General features: G+C 38.8%; 1 protein-coding gene across 1 annotated transcript in view; it reads left to right on the forward strand.

Moving 5' to 3' along the window:
- The window catches only part of CNTNAP5 (contactin associated protein family member 5), a 1,042,386-nt gene that overhangs the window by 249,970 nt on the left and 771,121 nt on the right, over positions 1–21,295 (forward strand). The window contains exon 3 of the mRNA XM_061440248.1: positions 9,418–9,611. Within this exon, the coding sequence (XP_061296232.1) occupies positions 9,418–9,611 (194 nt within the window). The remainder of the gene's footprint in view (positions 1–9,417; positions 9,612–21,295) is intronic.

Raw genomic sequence — 21,295 nt, forward strand, 5'->3', positions numbered from 1 at the left:
AATGCTGGGAGAATCTTCAAAAGCAGGGGAAAGGCCTTGGCAATTATCACCCAGAGAGTGACCCTTCATTTTAAGAGCTTAGGCTGAAGCTCCTGGGTTTGGAAACTACTTAACTTGATGTGTTAATGAATACTAACATCAATTATTTCAATTTGGTAAATTTGGGGAGGATTAATAAGCTATGGTGGAGAAGGCAATGGCAACCCTCTCTAGTACTCTTGCCTGGCAAATCCCATGGACGGAGGAGTGTGGTAGGCTGCAGTCCATGGAGTCGCTAAGAGTTGGACACGACTGAGTGACTTCACTTTCACTTTTCACTTTCATGCATTGGAGAAGGAAATGGCAACCCACTCCAGTGTTCTTGCCTGGAGAATCCCAGGGATGGGGGAGCCTGGTGGGCTGCCGTCTCTGGGGTCACACAGAGTTGGACACGACTGAAGCAACTTAGCAGCAGCAGCAGCAGCAGCAGCAGCAATAAGCTATGGTTTTCTACTGTGGGCAAAAGGAAGTTGTGATTTTCTTTAGATAAATTTTAAGGAATATTTTCACCGTTACCCAGTCCCCCTTTTGTTTTGTTTGGATTTGGTTTGGGTCAATCTTTTGTGATTGTATTCTTTGAGAGACAGTGGGGAAAATGACTTATTTTCTTTCTTCTATCACTAGCATAAATTATTATCATATATAACTATAATAAGTATACTTAGAATAAATGAAGGAAAACACTAAAGTGAACAAGGAAGTCTAATTGTGGACACAAGGGTAAAGGGAAATAGGTAAGGTTTGAGAATTTTTGTATCAAAAATTGTGATGGTCACACAGAGTCCTATATTATACCACTGATTCTCAAGTCACTACATATATTCTTCATGAAATAAGCCATGTACAAATGAGTCTTGGTTTATAAAAGAAAGACATGCTGAAATAAAAATTAGGTTATATGCAAAAAGCATAAAAAAATAAAATTACTAATATTTTCATCTCTCAGAAGAAATCACCATACATGTTTCTTTTTTAGCATGCTTTAATATTGTTGAGATGATACAACTTACAAAACCTTGCTTTTTACACTCAAGAAGAGACATGTCTCATGAAATGGGCAGCAGGGAAAATTGAGTTGAAATAAAGAGTAGTTTCAGAATAATTGTAGATTTCTTGGAAAAATAATATCTCCTCGTACTTGGGCCTCCCTGTTTTGAGAAGTTAAGAGAGGATAGATTCTATTGGGAACTGTGGACATATTAGTTACTGCAATGTTGATTGATTAAAAATATACTTCTAGAACTGGCAGCTCAGAATTTCTGCTCGAATGTCTCCTCCCTGTGCTTTCCTTCTTTATTGATTTTTGGGCTGTTAGAACGTTTTTCTGTTATATAATTGTCTCAAATAGCAGTGCTAGAGTCATGAGTCCCAGGTGTTCTACAACTGCTGGATCTCAGTTTCCTCAACTATATCATAGGCATTATTCTATTTACTCCACAGGATATTCTATATGCATTAAGGTAGGTTAAACTGCAGTGTCAAATAAATTTCAACATGCAATAGCTTAAACAAAATAAGTCTTTAGCTCTCGTTAATAACGTAGTTAACATATGATGGTGCAGGAATCTAACATCTTTCCATGCTGAGATCCTGACATCTTCTACTTCCTTTTTGGCTGCCTCCATCAGTGGTGAAAGGAGAAAGCAAGTAGGGAAGAGACCTGATGGCCTGCAGGTGGCATATCTTCTTTCCACTCACATTTTTATTGGGGAGAACTTGTCCATACGGGTATAACTTCAGTGGTACTGGGAGCTTAAAAGTGCAGTTAATCCATCCACCCTCCATAGTCCTACTACTACAAAAGGAGGAGAAAATGGATATTAGTGAATATCAGTAATATCCAGCACTGTATTCACAACTTGTAAAACACAGAATAAAAGACATTCCAGAGTGAGAACTGAGCATACTTCCTTTCTTTCTTTCCCTGCATTTAAATCTACTCAGGGGAGTGAAAAAAAATATTATCAAACAAATGGTTAAAAGTACTGTTGCTGAAATTTGGCCAGACTGACTCTCAGAGAATGAGTTGGATGAAGTAAAAAGAAATAGCTTTATTGAAGGCCCATGTTTACTGAAGAAGTCCAGGCAGATCAGATCAGATCAGATCAGTCGCTCAGTCACGTCTGACTCTTTGCGACCCCATGAATCGCAGCACGCCAGGCCTCCCTGTCCATCACCAACTCCCAGAGTTCACTCAGACTCACGTCCATCGAGTCAGTGATGCCATCCAGCGATCTCATCCTCTGTCCTCCCCTTCTCTTCCTGCCCCCAATCCCTCCCAGCATCAGGGTCTTTTCCAATGAATCAACTCTTCGCATGAGGTGGCCAAAGTACTAGAGTTTCAGCTTTAGCATCATTCCTTCCAAAGAAATCCCAGGGCTGATCTCCTTCAGATCCAATCCCAGGGTTGGATCTCCTTGCAGTCCAAGGGACTCTTAAGAGTCTTCTCCAGTTCCAGGAAAAACTGGAGGAATCAACTTACCTGACTTCAGGCTCTACTACAAAGCCACAGTTATCAAGACAGTATGGTACTGGCACAAAGACAGAAATATTGATCAATGGAATAAAATAGAAAGCCCAGAGATAAATCCACGCACATATGGACACCTTATCTTCGACAAAGGAGGCAAGAATATACAATGGATTAAAGACAATCTCTTTAACAAGTGGTGCTGGGAAATCTGGTCAACCACTTGTAAAAGAATGAAACTGGACCACTTTCTAACACCATACACAAAAATAAACTCAAAATGGATTAAAGATCTAAACGTAAGACCAGAACTATAAAACTCCTAGAGGAGAACATAGGCAAAACACTCTCCGACATACATCACAGCAGGATCCTCTATGACCCACCTCCCAGAATATTGGAAACAAAAGCAAAAATAAACAAATGGGACCTAATTAACCTTAAAAGCTTCTGCACATCAAAGGAAACTATTAGCAAGGTGAAAAGACAGCCTTCAGAATGGGAGAAAATAATAGCAAATGAAGCAACCGACAAACAACTAATCTCAAAAATATACAAGCAACTCCTACAGCTCAACTCCAGAAAAATAAACGACCCAATCAAAAATGGGCAAAGAACTAAATAGACATTTCTCCAAAAAAGACATACAGATGGCTAACAAACACATGAAAAGATGCTCAACATCACTCATTATCAGAGAAATGCAAATCAAAACCACTATGAGGTACCATTTCACACCAGTCAGAATGGCCGCGATCCAAAAGTCTACAAATAATAAATGCTGGAGAGGGTGTGGAGAAAAGGGAACCCTCTTACACTGTTGGTGGGAATGCAAACTAGTACAGCCACTATGGAGAACAGTGTGGAGATTCCTTAAAAAACTGGAAATAGAACTGCCTTATGATCCAGCAACCCCACTGCTGGGCATACACACTGAGGAAACCAGAAGGGAAAGAGACACGTGTACCCCAATGTTCATCGCAGCACTGTTTATAATAGCCAAGACATGGAAGCAACCTAGATGTCCATCAGCAGATGAATGGGTAAGAAAGCTGTGGTACATATACACAATGGAGTATTACTCAGCCATTAAAAAGAATACATTTGAATCAGTTCTAATGAGGTGGATGAAACTGGAGCCTATTATACAGAGTGAAGTAAGCCAGAAGGAAAAACATAAATACAGTATACTAACGCATATATATGGAATTTAGAAAGATGGTAACAATAACCCGGTGTACGAGACAGCAAAGAGACACTGATGTATAGAACAGTCTTATGGACTCTCAATGAAACATGTAAAATATCATGTAAGAAACGAGTTGCCAGTCAGGTTCGATGCATGATGCTGGATGCTTGGGGCTGGTGCACTGGGGTGGGATGGGGAACACATGTATACCTGTGGCGGATTCATTTGATATTTGGCAAAACTAATACAATTATGTAATCTTCTCCAACACCACAGTTCAAAAGCATCAATTCTTTGGCACTCAGCCTTCTTCACAGTCCAACTCTCACATCCATACATGACCACAGGAAAAACCATAGCCTTGACTAGACAGACCTTTGTTGGCAAAGTAATGTCTCTGCTTTTGAAAATGCTACCTAGGTTGGTCATAACTTTCCTTCCAAGGAGTAAGCGTCTTTTAATTTCATGGCTGCAGTCACCATCTGCAGTGATTTTGGAGCTCAGAAAAATAAAGTCTGACACTGTTTCCACTGTTTCCCCATCTCTTTCCCATGAAGTGATGGGACCGGATGCCATGATCTTCGTTTTCTGAATGTTGAGCTTTAAGCCAACTTTTTCACTCTCGACTTTCACCTTCATCAAGAGGCTTTTTGTTCCTCTTCACTTTCTGCCATAAGGGTGGTGTCATCTGAGTATCTGAGGTTATTGATATTTCTCCCGGCAATCTTGATTCCAGCTTGTGTTTCTTCCAGTCCAGCGTTTCTCATGATGTACTCTGCATAGAAGTTAAATAAACAGGGTGACAATATATAGCCTTGATGAACTCCTTTTCCTATTTGGAACCAGTCTGTTGTTCCATGTCCAGTTCTAACTGTTGCTTCCTGACCTGCATACAAATTTCTCAAGAGGCAGATCAGGTGGTCTGGTATTCCCATCTCTTTCAGAATTTTTCACAGTTTATTGTGATCCACACAGTCAAAGGCTTTGGCATAGGCACTAAAGCAGAAATAGATGTTTTTCTGGAATTCTCTTGCTTTTTCCATGATCCAGCGGATGTTTGGCCATTTGATCTCTGATTCCTCTGCCTTTTCTAAAACCAGCTTGAATATCAGGAAGTTCATGGTTCACATATTGCTGAAGCCTGGCTTGGAGAATTTTGAGCATTACTTTACTAGCGTGTGAGATGAGTGCAATTGTGTGGTAGTTTGAGCATTCTTTGGCATTGCCTTTCTTTGGGATTGGAATGAAAACTGACCTTTTCCAGTCCTGTGGCCACTGCTGAGTTTTCCAAATTTGATGGCATATTGAGTGCAGCATTTTCACAGAATCATCTTTCAGGATTTGAAATAGCTCAACTGGAATTCCATCACCTCCACTCGCTTTGTTCGTAGTGATGCTTTCTAAGGCCCACTTGACTTCACATTCCAGGATGTCTGGCTCTAGGCCAGTGATCACACCATCGTGATTATCTGGGTCGTGAAGATTTTTTTTTTGTACAGTTCTTCTGTGTATTCTTGCCATTTCTTCTTATTATCTTCTGCTTCTGTTAGGTCCATACCATTTCTGTCCTTTATCGAGCTCATCTTTGCATGACATGTTCCTTTGGTATCTCTGATTTTCTTGAAGTGATCCCTAGTCTTTCCCATTCTGTTGTTTTCCTCTATTCCTTTGCATTGATCACTGAAGAAGGCTTTCTTATCTCTTCTTGCTATTCTTTGGAACTCTGCATTCAGATGTTTATATCTTTCCTTTTCTCCTTTGCTTTTCGCTTCTCTTCTTTTCACAGCTATTTGTAAGGCCTCCCCAGACAGCCATTTTGCTTTTTTGCATTTCTTTTCTATGGGAATGGTCTTGATCCCTGTCTCCTGTACAATGTCACGAACCTCATTCCATAGTTCATCAGGCACTCTCTCTATCAGATCTAGGCCCAAGAACCGAATACCCCAAAGGATTTCAGAGACAGGTTTTTAAAGACAAACTGAGAGAGGGGGTCCTATGTGGGTGATCAGCTCATGGATATTTTGATTGGTTGGTGGTGAGGTAATTGTGAGTCAGCATCATTAAATTTCTTGTTCTAACTGGTCTGGGGTCTACATGCTTATGAACAGCATATCATGAATTTCTTCCACCTGGTGGGGATTTAAATATCTGCAAAACAGCTCAAAGAATGTGACTCAGACTATCTATAGTGCTTGAGGAGGAGCTAAAGGTCCTTGGCTTTGTTTAATGGCTAAAGTGTTATTATTTTGCCTCACTTCCTATTTTCCTTTCTTTCTGTGTTTTCTCATTTCTCGAATTAAATTTAATTGTCTATAAGGTTTGTCTACAGACAAATGGCAGACAGAGGACATGGGGTTGGGAAGGGGAGGGTTCTATTCTGAGAAGGCCTTATCGGATCCTGCTCAGTTAGAGTCATTGTTGTTTAGTGACTAAGTCATGTCCAACTCTTTGTTACCCCACAGACTGTAGCACACCAGGCTTCCCTGTTCTCCACTATCTCCTAGAGTGTGATCAAATTCATGTCCATTGAGTCAGTGATGTTATCTAACCATCTCATCCTCTATTGACCCCTTCTGCTTTTGCCTTTGATCTTTCCCAGCATCAGTGTCAGTTCTTCACATCAGGTGGCCAAAGTATTGGAGCTTCAGCTTCAGCAAGAGTCTTTTCAATGAATATTAAGGGTTGATTTCCTTTAGCATTGACTGGTTACATCTCCTTACTGTCCAAGCTACTCTCAAGGGTCTTCTCCAGCACTACAATTCAAAAGCATCAATTCTTTCATCACAGTACTAGCTAATTATTGGGAGAAAATTGATTGATAACTGGTAGAATATGCCTTATGGCCAAAGTAAGGCCCACTTCATGTTTAATCCTGCTTTGTTCACAAGCCCGTTCCCAGGTAGTGTCAAGCTCTCTCTGCAATCAGCAGCCAGATGGGGCTCAGAAAGTTCTCAGTACCAAGAATGGGTCCAATTGACTCCTCCTGAGATGGCAAGAATGTAGTCTGGGACATGACTAAAATGATTTTCAGTGACATAGGTTGAAATCAAAAGGGATTTATTGGTTAACCCTTCTAAATTAAAAAATCCAATGAGTCAGCCAATCCAATACCCTGAGCAAAGTTCTTAATAAAAGGTTCTTATTTCTTTTCTTTTTAGTTGAAGTATAGTTGATTAACAATGTCATGTTAGTTTCAAGTGTACAGCACAGTGAATCAGTTATGTATCCATATATATCTATTTTTTCAAAGTATTTTCTATTATAGGTTATCACAGAACATTGAGTATAGTTCCCTGTACTATATATTAAAAATAGATCTTTGTTCTCATAGTACGTATCTGTTAATCCCAAGCTCCTAATTTATGCATCCTCCCTTTTCCCTTAACGACCATAAATTTGTTTTCTATGTTGGCAGGTCTATTTTTGTTTTATATACTGCATTCATTTGTAACATTTTTTTAGATTCTACATATAAAAAATATCATATGATATTTGTTTTTGTCTGGCTTACATCACTTAATATAATCTCTAGGTCCATTCATGTTGCTGCAAATGGCATTATTCCATTCTTCTCTATGGCTGAGTAATACTCCATTCTATATACTTACCACATCTTCCTTATTCACTATCAGTTAATGGACACTTATGTTGCTTATGTATCTTGGTTATTGTAAATAATGCTACCGTGAACATTGGGGTGCATCCATAGCATAGACATTCTACAATAGGTCCCACTCAGGATTCAGATGCCTTGTAGACTCTTGGGTCAGTAAGAATGAATGCATACCTCTTTGTTCCTGTGTAAAATGAAAATAGAAAATTTAGGCCACAAGTCTTCCAAAGAAGGAAGAGATTCTATGGATCTTCTGCAGAGTTCCAGTGTGTCACATGATAAAATTCCAGGGCCCAAAGACTTAGGTTTATATGCCAGAAAGTTCCTGTGTGTCAAACATACAGACTCACAGGGAGACCCACGGCTGGGACCTTCTCTTTCATGTCTCTCTGAGATGTTGCATGTGCTGTTTACTTGGTCCTTTTTGGGCTCTCCAACTTTGTCTCACCTTGTTTGCTGGGAAAATGACCATGCTTGCTTCAGCTTGCAGCTCCACTATCACTGTCTCTTGGTCTTTCTGATCACCTACTGAGGCATTCTGTAATCTGTGCTTCTATTGAACCTTGTGTTTACTTCACTGAAGCTTTTCTTTCACATCGCATTACATATTTTTGTTTGTGTGTCCCTCTCTCTCATTACCCAGCACACTCCTGATGCTCAGTGAGGATCTGTTAAATGAGTGATCATTCAAAGACATAGTTAATGATCATGAATCTTTGCATCCACAGAAAAATGTCTGGCCCATGGCAGATTCACAGCATGTATTTGGAGAGAGCTAAGGATTAGGGAAAAGAAAGAGAAGAATGAGAGATGAAAACAAAGAAAGAAACAAGAAAAGTCCAGTCAGACAGAGGATATAAGTCATGTTAAAGGTTAAGGTTGTAAAAAAATAGAAAGTAGATCAAATAAATCCCATTAGGAATCCAGGAGAAGAAAATTATAATAATAGACAAGAAAAGGGAAAAATCATAGAAGAAACAGCATTTGAGTTGAATTTTAAACCACAAAAGAGAATTTAACGGAAGGGGACAATGAAAATTGGGTCAAGAATACTTGTGCATCACTGTTTACAATAGCCAAGACATAAAAGCAGCCTAAATATCAATTGACAGATTAATGGATAAAGAAGATGTGATTTATACATACAAGGGACTACTACTCAGCCATAAAAAAGAATGAAATAATGTCATTTGCCATTTGGATGGACCTAGAGATTATCATAGGGCTTCCCTGGTAGCTCACCTGGTAAAGAATTCACCTGCAATTAAGGTGACCCCAGTTCGATTCCTGGGCCAGGAAGATCCCCTAGAGAAGGAATGGGCTGCCCACTCCAGTATTCATGGTCTTCCCTGGTGTTTCAGATGGTAAAGAATCATCTGCAATGTGGGAGACCTGGGTTTGATCCCTGGGTTGGGAAGATCCCCTGGAGGAGGGCATGGCAACCCACTCCAGTATTCTTGCCTGGAAAATCCCATGGATAGAGGAGCTTGGCAGGCTACAATCTATAGGGTCACAAAGAGTTGGGCATTACTGAGTGACTAAGCACAGCACAGCAGAGAGATTATCATACAAAGTGAAGTCAGAGAAAGATAAATATCATATGATATCTCTTACACATGGGATATATAAAAGTCATTCAGATGAATGTATATACAAAACAAAAATAGACTCACAGACATAGAAAACAGTCATGGTTACCAGGGGAAAACATGGTGGAGAGGGATAAATCAGGAATTTTGGAATAGCATACAGATCATACACTATATAAGACCTATTGTATAGCACAGGGAACTCTACTCAATATTCTGTGATAACCTAATTGGTTTAACCTATAAGGGGAAATAATCTGAAAAAGAATGAATATATGTATAACTGAATCACTTTGCTGCACTCCAGAAACTAATGCAACATTATAAATCAATTTATAATCCAATAAAAATTTTTCAAAGTACCAGGGGTTTGTAAAGAGAGGTAGGACATGTTTTGGGGTTATAAAAATGTTTTAGCTGAACACTGTTTTTTGCTTTGTTTTGTTTTTCTCTTTGAGAGGTGAAAGTTGTGGCTCTGTGAGATGTTGCTACAGCTCTCTCTCTCATCCTGTTCCAGGAACTGGCGGTTGGTCCCCAGCAGATTCCAATGCTCAGCAGTGGCTCCAGATGGACCTGGGAAACAGAGTGGAGATTACAGCAGTGGCCACGCAGGGAAGATACGGAAGCTCTGACTGGGTGACGAGCTACAGCCTGATGTTCAGTGACACAGGACGCAACTGGAAACAGTACAAGCAAGAAGACAGCATCTGGGTAGGACATCTTTTCTCATCAGCTGAATAAAAATGAGATGCGATCATGGTAACCAGGGAACATTTCTGTCATTTTCTTCTATGCAGATTGCCAATAGCTTGATAACTGTTGAGTGCCCATTCAGAAATAATTAGACTTTGTCTAAGTCCTATCTCCAGCATGACTCCAGTTCGTAGGGAAATGAGGATATCTGTTACAAATAGTTGAGTGTTTTCCTCTTTCTCTGGTAACTTGGGAAGTTCATTGACTGGGCCTCAGTTCTTTCTTCAATAAAAACAACTATACCACAGAAGTCTGATCGTTAATGAGAAGGTAGTTGTTGACTGAGCATGCATTTATTATTTATTATTTGCCGAGTACTTTATGTACCTTGCAAAGACGGAATTAGCTCAGTTATGTAACTCAACCAAAGTTATCCAATTGGTGAATCTTGACCTAGAACGCCATAGCCTGGTCTGATTTTAAAGCCACTATGTTCCCCTGCCTCTATTCAAGTTTTGAAAACAATTTAAAAGTTTATAAATACAAAAAATATATATAAATTTTAGAATGATTTTGCATTTATAGACAATCTTCAGCTTGGAAGTAAAGGACAGTTTGGTCCAAGTTGTAGAAAAAAAGTTCCTTCCACACCCCTAGACCCAAGCTCTTGACCCCAAAGAATACCTGAAAGACTGTCCCCAAATTATGAGGTGGGGAAAGGGAGTTAGAGACAGAGAGCAAAGGGCACCCAGAAGAGATTTCAGAAACTCATGCACTAAACAAAATAATGTATTAGATCATGTTGCTTTTACTTTAGAGAAGAAAACCTCATGAGACATTTATTTTTTTCTAAATGTATGTACTTAAAATGTGAAGATTCGGCAGTTGATCACACTATCTTTTCTTCTCATAATCTTCTCAGATTTCTTCCCTCTTAAATCAATCCCAATTATACTTTCTAATTGATGTTGTTTGCACATGCATTTTTCTATATTGCTCATTCTTTTGGAAAAAAATTCTATTTTATATTCACTGTTATTTGTTAATTGCCCACTCATCACTATTCTTAATTGAAATAATAGTAAACTGTGGATTAAGATTAGTTATGGCAGACTGACTCTGGAGGCTATTATAGTAGTCATCTTTATTTTGAGTTGTTTGTCATATTAGGTGGTAATATTTATACAGAACATGTATATTCTGTAATATTTATACAGAACATTTATACGGAACATAGCAATAGTCTCTTTTGGAGAAAAGTAAATTTTTTTTTCAACTTTGAAGGCCCCATAAATTTTACAGGTTTTTTTAAAGTTTGTTTTTAGTTTGAAAAGAGAAATAAATACCCTTTCCATTTTGAAGAGCAATTTTAAGGTTTTATGTTGACTTGAGAGGGATAGATAGACATGAGGTTATTTATTTTCTTTGGCATTTTCAATCAGAACTGGTTGTTTCTCAGATTGAACTGAAGTTTTGAGGTCTTTTGTTTAAATATTTTTTAAATCCTGAGCTGTATTTTCTTTAGAATAAAATAACTTGCTTTCAGCTTATCATATGGATCAGGACGTATTTCAAGGATGAACAGCTTCTCTGGGCTTACTTCCACAAAATCCCAAGCCCCTTAAAGGCAGGGGTCTGTCTTATAGGTCCTTGCAGCCTCCATGACAATTGTTATTGGAGACGTAACATGAACTATTTTTTTGGATGGTTATTGCAAGAACTGCAGAATTACCAGAACTTTCAGAATTGGGGGGAAGGAGTCTGTTCCTGTCCCTTACCTCAGCCTCAAAATAGCCTTGATCTTTGGAAGGAGGCAGAAGATGCTAGGTGGGCAGAGGAGAAGAGGCAGGAAACTATTATACATAGCACCAGTGGTAAATTCTAGCTAAGGCCTCCCCAGAGACACTTAAAATGCCTTCAGGGCATTTGGGAGAGGCAGCAGCTTCAGGACCAAGTTGTCAGATGTAAATTACCAGGAGGGGAAAAGACTTGTGAAGGGATCATCACCACTCCAGTCACAGTGGGTGGGGACATCCTGATGAGCCATGCACAGAAACAAGGCTCAAATGTTGAAAAAAAAAAAAAATAAATAAATGCATGTCCACTTGTATCACTATTGAGGAAGCTAACAGCTGCTGAACAAAAATCATACGTTTCATTTGTAAGCAAATGTCATTCTATATACATACAAAGGTGTCATAAATTCTGGAGATTCAGTATGAACATCTCTGTAAACAAGAGGCATGAGGCCCACAGAGACCCATCCAAGCTCACATAACCAACTTTGGTGATGCCAGACTGCAAAACTAAGATTGGGTCCTAAATGTACTCTATTGCCAAACTGTACTTTCTATTACTTCTTTACAACACTTGATTTTTTTCTAATTTTCACAAAACTGATTTACTTTTCTCGCCTTAACCTTTGTCAGATCCACTGCAAAAGAAGAAACTCTATTGTCTATTTCATGTGCTATTTTTAAAATATAAAACTGAGAAAGCACTAATGCGATCTGTGTTTTTTGCACATTTTAAATAGTGCTCAAATTCTCTGAAACAGTATATAGGCCTTATAAAAGGCCATCAAACAGAGACTCAGAGTATTTTACCAAACATTTCACCAGCATATGTAAAATCTGACTTGTGCCTACTATTCATTGATATTTCCATCAGATCGTATTATTGAATAAATAGGTTACCTTGAGAGTTTTTCTTTTTTTATTTTAAATTGAAAATTATAAATCAGACTATAGATTCACTAGAGTTAATCCTGATAAACAAGATGAAAGCAATAGCCAAACAACCAAGTTTCTAAAAAATTATTTAAGTGATTTAACTTTTCAGAAAAAAGTCAGTACCCCACAACATCAATACAAGGTATTGACTTGATTAAGAATGCTGGATCAGAGAAGTAGAAAATCTCTTGAATGACACTTTCACAAGTCTTTTGAAGATCTTCAATTTTCAAATGAGATGGAGTTTGTAATATTTATTTAAAGTTGATTTACTAAGCAATACAACTATAGCATTGAACCCCTTGGATGGAATACCAGTTTACTAGTACTCAAGAGGTTTATTTTATTTTGCAAAGTTTACTTCAGAACAAGAATCCTGGAAATATACTTGTGCAACATACAGCAGTCAATACGCATGCTCTAAAAAAACCAATTTTTAGAATTTCTGATCTGGTACTAAATGGAATGTTCAGGAATGAGGCCACTGAGCAGCTGCTTAATGATGTACTATGATTTATGAGTAAGCCAGAGTCCCCACTTCACTAAATAATCAGATGTGAAAGTGTCTCAGGGACAAACTTAACAAGACTTTTAGAATCTTCAATTTAGTTCAGTTCACCTCAGTCTCTCAGTCATGTCCAACTCTTTGCGAACCCATGGACTGCAGCACACCAGGCCTCCCTGTCCATCACCAACTCCCAGAGACCAAACTTAATGTCCATCGAGTTGGTGATGCCATCCAACCATCTCATCCTCCATCGTCCCCTTCGCCTCCTGCCTTCAATCTTTCCCAGCATCAGGGTCTTTTCCAATGAGTCAGCTCTTTGCATCAGGTGGCCAAAGTATTGGAGTTTCAACTTCAACACCAGTCCTTCCAGTGAACACCCAGGACTGATTTCCTTTAGGATGGACTGGTTGGATCTCCTTGCAGTTCAAGGGACTCTCAAGATATTCTCCAACACCATAGTTCAAAAGTATCAATTCTTCAGTGCTCAGCTTTCTTTACAGTCCAACTCTCACATCCATGCATGACCACTGGAAAAATCATAGCCTTGACTAGACAGAGCTTTGTTGACAAAGTAATGTCTCTGCTTTGTAATGTGCTATCTAGGTTGGTCATAACTTTCCTTCCAAGGAGCAAGAGTCCTTTAATTTCATGGCTGCAGTCACCATCTGCAGTGATTTAGAATCACTTTTAGATTTAATTTTTTTTTCTTTAAAAAATGCTTTGTATTTTTTATATTTTTAAAATTTCTTTTTTTTTTTAAATTTATTTATTTTAATTGGAGGCCAATTACTTTACAATACTGTAGTGGTTTTTGCCATACATTGACATGAATCAGCTATGGGTGTACATGTGTTCCCTATCCTGAACCACCCCTCCTACCTCCCTCCCCATCCCATCTCTCTGGGTCATCCCAGTGCACCAGCCCCGAGCACCCTGTCTCATGCATCAAACCTGGACTGGCGATCTGTTTTCACATATGATAATACACATGTTTCAATGCTATTCTCTAAGTTCATCCCACCCTCGCCTTGTCCCACAGAGTCCAAAAGACTATTCAATACATCTTCGTCTCTTTTGCTGTCTTGCATACAGGGTTATCGTTACCATCTTTCTAAATTCCATATATATGCATTAGTATACTGTATTGGTGTTTTTCTTTCTGGCTTACTTCACTCTGTATAATAGGCTCCAGTTTCATCCACCTCATTAGAACTGATTCAAATGTATTCTTTTTAATGGCTGAGTAATATTCCATTGTGTATATGTACCACTGCTTTCTTATCCATTCATCTGCTGAAGGACATCTAGGTTGCTTCCATTTCCTGGCTATTGTAAACAGTGCTGTGATGAACATCAGGGTACATGTGTCTCTTTCAATTCTGGTTTCCGTGGTATGTTTGCCCAGCAGTGGAATTGCTGGGTCATATGGCAGTTCTATTTCCAGTTTTAAGGAATCACCACACTGTTCTCCCTAGTGGCTGTACTAGTTTGCATTCCCATCAATAGTGTAAGAGGGTTCCCTTTTCTCCACACCCTCTCTAGCATTTGTTTGTAGATTTCTGGATAGCAGCCATTCTGATCGGCTGAGATGGTACCTCATTGTGGTTTTGATTTGCATTTCTCTGATAATGAGTGATGTTGAGCATCTTTTCATGTGTTTGTTAACCATCTGTATGTATCCTTTGGAGAAATGTCTGTTTAGTTTTTTGGCCTATATTTAGATTGGGTCATTTATTTTTCTGGAATTGAACTGCAGGAGTTGCTTGTATATTTTTGAGATTAATTCTTTGTCAGTTGCTTTGTTTGATATTATTTTCTCCCATTCTGAAGGCTGTCTTTTCACCTTGCTGATAGTTTCTTTCATTGTGCAAAAGCTTTTAAGTTTAATTAGGTCCCATTTGTTTATTTTTGCTTTTATTTCCATTACTCTGGGAGGTGGTTCATAGAGGATCCTGCTGTGATTTATGTCGGAGAGTATTTTGCCTATGTTCTCCTCTAGGAGTTTTATGGTTTCTGGTCTTATGTTTAGATCTTTAATCCATTTTGAGTTTATTTTTTTGTATGGTGTTAGAAAGTGATCTAGTTTCATTCTTTCACAAGTGGTTGACCAGTTTTCCCAGCACCACTTGTTAAAGAGATTGTCTTTTCTCCATTGTATATTCTTGCCTCCTTTGTCAAAGATAAGGTGTCCATAGGTGCGTGGATTTATCTCTGGGCTTTCTATTTTGTTCCATTGATCTATATTTACTTCTTTGTGTCAATACCATACTGTCTTGATGAATGTAGCTTTGTAGTATAGCATGAGGTCAGGCAGGTTGATTCCTCCAGTTCCATTCTTCTTTCTCAAGATTGCTTTGCCTATTCGAGGTTTTTTGTGTTTCCATACAAATTGTGAAATTATTTGTTCTAGCTCTGTGAAGAATACTGTTGGTAGATTGATAGGGATTGTATTGAATCTATAGATTGCTCTGGGTAGTATACTCATTTTCACTATATTGATTCTTCCAATTCATGAATATGGTATATTTCTCCATCTATTTGTGTCCTCTTTGTTTCTTTCACCAGTGTTTTATAGTTTTCTATATATAAGTCTTTTGTTTCTTTAGGTAGATGTATTCCTAAGTATTATATTCTTTTCGTTGCAATGGTGAATGGAATTGTTTCCTTAATTTCTCTTTCTGTTTTCTCATTGTTAGTGTCCAGGAATGCAAAGGATTTCTGTGTGTTAATTTTATATCCTGCAACTTTACTATAGTCATTGATTAGCTCTAGTAATTTTCTGGTGGAATCTTTGGGGCTTTGTATGTAGAAGATCATGTCATCAGCAAACAGTGAGAGTTTTACTTATTTTCCAATCTGAATTAGTTTTATTTCATTCTCTGCTCTTATTGCTGTGGCCAAAACTTCCAAAACTATGTTAAATAGTAGTGGTGAGAGTGGGCACCCTTTCTTGTTCCTGACTTTAGGGATAATGCTTTCAGTTTTTCACCATTGAGGATAATGTTTGCTGTGGGTTTGTCATATATAGCTTTTATTATGTTGAGGTATGTTCTTTCTATTCCTGCTTTCTGGAGGGCTTTTATCATAAATGGATGTTAAATTTTGTCAAAGGCTTTCTCTGAATCTATTATGACCAACCTAGGTAGCATATGAAAAAGCAGAGACATTACTTTGCCAACAAAGGTCCGTCTAGTCAAGGAAATGGTTTTTCCAGTGGTCATGTATGATGTGAGAGTTGGACTGTGAAGAAAGCTGAGCGCCAAAGAATTGATACTTTTGAACTGGGGTGTTGGAGAAGACTCTTGAGAGTCCCTTGAACTGCAAGTAGATCCAACCAGTCCATCCTGAAGGAGATCAGTCCTGGGTGTTCATTGGAAGGACTGCTGATATAGGTGAAACTCCAATGCTTTGGCCACCTCATGTGAAGAGTTGACTCGTTGGAAAAGACTTTGATGCTGGGAGGGATTGGGGGCAGGAGGAGAAGGGGACGACAGAGGATGAGATAGCTGGATGACATCACCGACTCGATGGACATGAGTTTGAGTGAACTCCAGGAGTTGGTGATGGACTGGGAGACCTGGCGTGCTGCAATTCATGGGGTCGCAAAGAGTTGGACATGACTGAGCAACTGAACTGAACTGAACTGATTGAGATAATCATATCGTTTTTCTCTTTCAAATTGTTAATGTAGTGTATTACATTGATTAATTTGTGAATTTTAAAGAACTCTTGCATCCCTGGGATAAAGCCCACTTGGGCATGATGTATGATCTTTTTAATATGTTGTCAGATTTTGTTTGCTAGAATTTTGCTAAGGTTTTTTCCATCTATGGTCATCAGTGATATTGGCTTATAGTTTTCTTTTTTTGTGGCATCTTTGTCTGGTTTTGGTATTAGGGTGATGGTAGCCTCATAGAATGAGTTCGGAGGCTTACCTTCCTCTGCAGTCTTCTGGAAGAATTTGAGTAAGATAGGTGTTAGCTATTCTCTAAATTTTTGGTAGAATTCAGCTGTGAAGCTCTCTGGTCCTGGGCTTTCATTTGCTGGAAGATTTCTGATTATAGTTTCTATTTCCATGCTTGTGATGAGTCTGTTAAGATTTTCTATTTCTTCCTGATTCAGTTTTGGAAAGTTATACTTTTCTAAGAATTTGTCCATTTCTTCCGAGTTGTCCATTTTATTGGCATATAGTTGCTGATAGTAGTCTCTTATGATCCTTTGTATTTCTGTATAGTCTGTTGTGCTTTCTCCATTTTCATTTCTAATTTTGTTGGTTTGATTCTTCTACCTTTGTTTCTTGATAAGTCTGGCTAATGGTCTGTCACTTTTATTTATCTTCTCAAAGAACCAGCTTTTGGCTTTGTTGATTTTTGCTATGGTCTCTTATGCATTTATTTCTGCCCTAAGTTTTAAGATTTCTTTCCTTCTACTAACTGTGGGGTTCTTAATTTCTTCCTTTTCTAGTTGCTTTAGGTATAGAGTTAGGTTATTTAGTTGACTTTTTTCTTGTTGCTTTAGGTAAGCCTGTATTGCTATGAACCTTCCCCTTAGCAGTGCTTTTACAGTGTCCCACAGGTTTTGGGTTGTTGTGTTTTTATTCTGATTCATTTCTATGCATATTTTTATTTCTTTTTTTATTTCTTCTGTGATTTGTTTGTTATTCAAAGCATGTTGTTTAACCTCCATATGTTGACATTTTTAATAGTTTTTTTTTTCCTGTAATTGACATCTAATCTTACTGCATTGTGGTCAGAAAAGATGCTTGGAATGATTTCAATTTTTTTGAATTTATCAAAGCTAGATTTATGGCCCAGGATGTAATCTATACTGGAGAAGGTTCCATGTGTGCTTGAGTAAAAGGTGAAATTCATTGTTTGGGGGTGAAATATCCTATCGATATCAGCTAGGTCTAACTGGCCCATTGAGTCATTTAAAGTTTGTGTTTCCTTGTTAATTTTCTGTTTAGTTGATCTATCCATAGGTGTGATTGGGGTATTAAAGTCTCCCACTATTATTGTGTTATTGTTAATTTCCCCTTTCATACTTGTTAGCATTTGCCTTATATATTATGGTGCTCCTATGTTGGGCACATATGTATTTATAATTGTTATATCTTCTTCTTGGATTGATCCTTTGATCATTATGTAATGTTCTTTGTCTCTTTTCACAGCCTTTATTTTAAAGTCTATTGTATCTGACTTTGCTGACTATGCTGACTTGCTATTCCTGCTTTCTTTTGGTCTCCTTTTGCATGAAATATCTTTTTATACCCCTTCACTTTCAGTCTGTATGTGTCCCTTGCTTTGAGGTGGGTCTCTTGTAGACAGCATATTATAAGGGTCTTGTTTTTGTATCCATTCAGCCAGTCTTTGTCTTTTGGCTGGGGCATTCAACCCATTTACATATAAGGTAATTATTGATAAATATGATCCTGTTGCCATTTACTTTGTTGTTTCGGGTTTGAGTTTATATGCCCTTTCTGTGTTTCCTGTCTAGAGAAGATCCTTTAGCATTTGATGAAAAGCTGGTTTGGTGGTGCTGAGTTCTCTCAGCTTTTGCTTGTCTGTAAAGGTTTTGATTTCTCCTTCATATTTGATTGAGATCCTTGCTGGGTACAGTAATCTGGGTGGTAGGTTTTTCACTTTCATCACTTTAAGTATGTCCTGCCATTCCCTTCTGGCCTGAAGAGTTTCTATTGAAAGATCAGCTGTTATCCTTATGGGAATCCCCTTGTGTGTTATTTGTTGTTTTCCCCTTGCTGCTTTTAATATTTGTTCTTTGTGTTTGATCTTTGCTAATTTGATTTATATGTGTCTTGTGGTGTTTAACCTTGGGTTTATCCTGTTTGGGACTCTTGGGTTTCTTGGACTTGGGTGACTATTTCCTTCCCCATTTTAGGGAAGTTTTCAACTATTATTTCCTCAAGTATTTTCTCATGGCCTTTCTTTTTGTCTTCTTCTGGGACTCCTCTGATTCTAATGTTAGGGTGTTTAACATTGTCCCAGGGGTCCCTGAAGTTTTCCTCATTTCTTTAAATTCCTTTTTCTTTTTTCCTCTCTGCTTCATTTATTTCTACTATTCTATCTTCTACCCCACTTGTCCTATCTCTGCCTCAGTTATTCTACTTTTGGTTCCCTCCAGAGTGTTTTTTATCTCATTTATTGCATTATTCATTATTGATTGACTCTTTTTTATTTCTTCTAGGTCCTTGTTAAACATTTCTTGCATCTTCTCAATACTTGTCTCCAAGCTATTTATCTGTAACTCCATTTTGTTGTCAAAATTTTGGATCATTTTTATTATCAGTATTCTGAATTGTTTTTCAGATAGACTCCTTATCTCCTCCTCTTTAGTTTGGTTTGGTGGGCATTTACCATGTTCCTTTACCTGCTGAGTATTTCTCTGTCTTTTCATCTCATTTAGATTGCTGTGTTTGGGGTGGCCTTTCTGTATTCTGGAAATTTGTGGTTCCTTTTTATTGTGGAGGTTCCTCCCTGTGGGTGGGGTTGGATGAGTGGCTTTTCAAGGTTTCTTTGTTAGGGCAGCTTGCACCAGTGTTCTGGGGGGTGGAGCTGGATTTCTCTCTGGAGTGCAATGAAGTGTCCAGTAGTAGAGTTTTGAGATGTTTATGGGTTTGGTGTAACTTTGGGCAGCCTGTATAGTGAAGCTCAGGGCTATGTTCTTGCATTGCTGGAGAATTTGTATGATGTGTCTTGCTCTGGAACTTGTTGGCTCTTGGGTGGTGCTTGGTTTCAGTGTAGGTATGGAGGCTTTTGGATGAGCTCTTATCGATTAATGTTCTCTGAATCAGGAGTTCTCTGGTGTTCTCAGATTTTAGGCTTAAGCCTCCTGCCTCTGGTTTTCAGTCTTATTCTTACAGTAGCCTCCAGACTTCTCCATCCATACAACACCTATGATAAAACATCTAGATTAATGGTGAAAAGATTCTCCACAGTGAAGGACACCCAGAGAGGTTCACAGAGTTACATGGAGACGAGAAGAGGGAGGAGGGAGATAGAGGTGACCAGGAGGAGAAGAGGGGGAATCAAAAGGGAAGAGAGTAATCTAGCCAGTAATCAGTTCCCTATGTGCTCTCCACAGGCTAGAGCCCTCAGAGAGGTTCACAGAGTTACATGGAGATGAGAAGAGGGAGGAAGGAGATAGAGGTGACCAGGAGGAGAAGAGGGGAATCAAAAGGAGAGAGACAGATCTAGGCAGTAATCAGTTTCCTAAGTGTTCTCCACAGCCTGGAACGCACAAAGAGATTCACAGAGTTGGGTAGAGAAGAGAAGGGGAAGGGAGGAGATAGAGGTAACCTGGGGGAGAAAAAGGAGAGTCAAAAGGGGGAGAGAGTAATCAAGCCAGTAATCATACTCCTAAGTAAAAATGGGTACTGAAGATTGGATTCTTAAAGGTACAAAATTGATAACAAATACCAAAAATCAAAGATTAAAAATCCAGGGTAGAGGTTAGACTCTCAAAAATACAATATTTAAAAAAAATCACAAAAATTATAAAATATATATATGAAGTTTGATTTAAAAATAGTGTCCTTTTTTTCAAGATAATAGTAGGTTATAAAAATGAAAATTAAAGGATTAATAGAGGACTTAAAAATAAAAAAAATTAAAAATGATAATAGTAAAAATATATCTGGGCATTTGTCTGAGCTGTTGAAGTCAGTGTGGGGTCAGTACAGTTTCAGATAGTTCCTTGTTCCAGCTTATACTTCTCAAGATCTATAGGCCCCTTCCAATGTAGTTGGTGATAACTACAGGGTTTTAATCTGTTGCACCCGTCACTTCCAAAGAGGTTCCCTCTGTTTATTTTTGGCTTCTTCTGTTGCAGGTCTTTTCCGTGTCTAATTTCTGCCCTGACACAGGGGACAAAGGTGGTCACTTATTTAGGCTCACTTGTTCAGTTGTGCTGTGGGGAGGGAGGAACACTGCAATCAAATATCACTGGTGTGTGTGGGGAGTACTTGCAGTGTCCTGGCCACACTGGGTTTGCCCCTACTCACGGCATGTGTGCTTTCCCAGTCTACACTGTTCAGGCTCCAGGTTGCTCTGCAGGGGAATTGTCTAAAGTGGGCCCTGGGTTGCGTGCACTTCACAGGTGTAAGCTGCTCACGTTCAGGTTCTCAGGTACTCTGCAAAGGCACAGACTCAGTTGGGCCTACGTTTTGTGCCCTTCCCAGGTCCGAGCAGTTCAGGCAACCAGGTGCTTGGCAAGTGCACTCTCCCTAGGTGGGGGGTGCATCTTATCACCTCCCCCGTCCCAGCTGCTTGGTTTCCTGGGTGTTCAGTGGATGTGCTGCCTCAGGTGTCCAATGTGTCTCTTCTGGGGAGCTGATCTCTGGCTGTAACCCTCCCAGTGGATGTCAACCGTCCAGAATACCAGGAAGTCTTGGTTAGCAACTGGGAGCCTGCTCTCAGTTTGGTAGAGGGTGCCCCTTTCCTGCT

This window comes from Bos javanicus, chromosome 2, assembly GCF_032452875.1.
Source record: "Bos javanicus breed banteng chromosome 2, ARS-OSU_banteng_1.0, whole genome shotgun sequence".
Taxonomy (NCBI): domain Eukaryota; kingdom Metazoa; phylum Chordata; class Mammalia; order Artiodactyla; family Bovidae; genus Bos; species Bos javanicus.